The sequence below is a fragment of the Bison bison genome, unplaced genomic scaffold (genome assembly GCF_000754665.1).
Source record: "Bison bison bison isolate TAMUID 2011002044 unplaced genomic scaffold, Bison_UMD1.0 scf7180017864297, whole genome shotgun sequence".
Classification (NCBI taxonomy): Eukaryota; Metazoa; Chordata; class Mammalia; order Artiodactyla; family Bovidae; genus Bison; species Bison bison.
This window is the reverse complement of record NW_011494869.1, coordinates 7806103-7808848: the sequence shown is the minus strand read 5'-3', so window position 1 is coordinate 7808848 and position 2746 is coordinate 7806103. Positions and strand designations below refer to the sequence as shown.

At 55.9% G+C, this 2746-nt stretch overlaps 1 protein-coding gene across 3 annotated transcripts in view; it reads left to right on the top strand.

Annotated features, from left to right (window-relative positions):
* BEAN1 (brain expressed, associated with NEDD4, 1) overlaps positions 1–2261 on the top strand; it is a 33839-nt gene extending 31578 nt beyond the window's left edge. For all 3 annotated transcript variants that reach the window (XM_010851094.1, XM_010851093.1, XM_010851092.1), the window contains one exon: positions 29–2261. In XM_010851094.1, the coding sequence (XP_010849396.1) occupies positions 29–356 (328 nt within the window). In that variant the 3' untranslated portion in view covers positions 357–2261. The remainder of the gene's footprint in view (positions 1–28) is intronic.
* The last annotated feature ends 485 nt before the right edge of the window (positions 2262–2746 follow it).

Genomic DNA, 2746 nt, shown 5'->3' with positions numbered 1-2746 from the left:
GGGCCTGAGGGAACTTCTTCTCTTGCAGTTACGAGGAGTGTGTGGGACCAGGCGCCACTCAGCTGTACATCCCTACGGATGCCCCGCCCCCCTACTCACTGACCGACTCCTGCCCCGAGCTGGATGTGGGCAATGGCCACAGCCCTGGCCGACACCAGCAGGCGCAGAGGCCGCAGGGCCAGAGTGGCCTCCGCACTGTCTCCATGGACACCCTGCCCCCTTATGAGGCTGTGTGTGGGGCCAGCCCTCCATCAGGCCGGCTGCCACTGCCTGGACCGCAACCAGGCCCGCAGAGTTCCCACGGCCCGCCCACCCCAACCCAGGCCTCGGCCTTGGGCCCAGAGCAGATCATGTGAGCGACCTGGTGGTCAGGTCCTGCTGGCCCCTCAGGGCTGAATCACATCTTTCAGGCACACAGAGGCGTGTACACACACACACACACACACACACACGGATGCTCACATGGCACCCCCACATGCACACATATACACACAACTTGGACAGACACACACTGACACACCCATGTGCACACATACATCCAGACATGTCCCTCACGTGTACAGGCGTGCACACACACACACAGGCCTCCCCCCCCCCCACCAGATACACAATCCCACCTGCGAAGGTTTCATTGCAGACGAAGCTCTCCTGACCTCCAGTCTCCTCCCCAGCCTGCCAGTGATACCCCTGGAGCCAGTGCTAGGAGAAAGAAGGCAGAGAAGGGGCTGGGGTTCACTCTGCCCTCTCCCCAGGCTGTCTGCCCTGCCCTCACTGGAAAGCCTGGACCCCAACGCTGACTCTGCCCCCCAGAAGCTGCTCAGCCACCCCAGGTCAGCTTCCTGCCCAAACTCACCCCCAACCCCCAGGAGGCAGCTGGTCCTCCCAGTTGGTGGGACAGGCCTCAGTGAGGCTCAGCTCCACGCTGTCTCTATGTCCCCACCCCAGGGCAGAAGAGCCACAACACCTGCCACTTATAGAGTGAGGGACACGGGACTGGGGGCCCAGGCACAACCTGGAAACCCTTGCAACACCCTGCCCCATCCCTAGCCCAGCACCCTCCGTCTGGTGGTGGTAGCGGAGTTATCTCCAAAGCCCCCACTCCAAGCCCCAAGTGATGGACAGGGCCCTCAGCGGGCGTGCGGTGGTGGTGGTGGGGTGGTGGTTAGTGGGTCACGGCGGTGCCCATGCCCATTCAACCACTGCCTGGGACTGAGGGGCTTCAAAGAAGATGGGGTGGGGCCTTGCTGGGGACAGGCGCTGAGGCAGAGGAGCAGCCCCTCACTAGGGGCATGCCCTGCCAGCCATTCATGGCCTAAGCTCGAGTGGGCTGGAGACGGACCCCAGGAGCAGTGCTGGCCCTCTAGGTGGGGGCTCAGGGTTGGGAGTTGGGAGCCAGCACCTTCTGGTCTGCCCTCCATGGTGCTGGAGCAAATGAAATCAAGGGGATGTGGGCCCTACTGTGCCACCGCGAGAGGACCAGTGGTTGCATCTCAGCCTTGCTGCTGGGGCTACCGCAGAAAGGAGTACATGGGCCTCGTTGTAAACAGACTTAGACCTTGGCCCCTGAATCCCAGCAATTTCCATCAGAGACCACGCAGGTAACAGAGCTGATGCCTGCAGACCCAGCCTGCACGAGGGTGGCAGCCCAGCGCCCATAAAGAGCATCCCCACCAGCATCACCAGCGGCAGTCCTCCAACCCACCCCGCCTCCCTCCCCACCCGCTCCTTAAACTGCAGCACCCCCAACCAGCCTCATCCCTACATTTCCATTCCTCCAATAAAGGGCTAAGACAATTTAGTAATCCCTTTCTTAAGAAGAGAGGTGGCGAGGAAGGCAATCGTGAATCTTATTTTCTGTAGAAATAGCATTTCTTCTGGTGCAGAACTGAAAGGAATCCACCCAGAGGTTCTGTAGCATCCTGGCGCCCCTGACTCTGCCCGGGGAAGGGACCTTGTTTACACGCAGTTCTGTCCACCTTTGTGGTGTACTGTTTTCTAGGCAAAAAAATAATCTCTTGTCTGTTGTACTGTATAGCTTTTAAAATGCACTCCAGGGCTGAGGTTCTTTTAAGAAACACATCTTGCTTCTGCAACCCTAGAGAGTGCCGGTGTTGGGGGGGAGATAAAAACCCCCACATGCTCATCAGTGTTGAAGGGATGGAGCCAAGCAGCTTTTCTTGTCCCTGGATTAAGCGCTAAATAAGCAACAATGTATCTTTTCTGTGTTCAAAATAAATATATCAATAAAAAATGTTGTAAGAAGTAACCTGAATAAGGAGCCCATGGTGGGGTTGGCACCATCTGACACTTGTAAGGAAAGGGTTAAATCAGCAAACTGAAAATATGTTACTTTTCTCAAAGTCAGCAGTCACTGAAACCTTGTTATTCTTCTAGGACAGGGACATTTTGGGTAGTCTGTGATTTACACCAGTTACTTTGTTGTTTAGTTGGTTAAGTTGTATCTGACTCTTGGCCACCGGAGGACCAGCAGCCTGCCAAGCCCCTCTGTCCATGGGATTTTCCAGAAAGGAATCCTGGAGTGGGTTGCCATGTCCTCCTCCAGGGGATCTTCCCTGAACCAAGGATTGAATCCACATTTCCTGCTTAGCAAGTAGATTCTTAGTGGATTCTTTAGCCACCTGGGAAGCCGTAATTTTTTTTTAAACCTCTCTAAAACATGGCATCGATTCTCCAAGACTTGGCCAGTGTAACTGCCACCAAGACAAGCCATAAATTTGCAGGACTT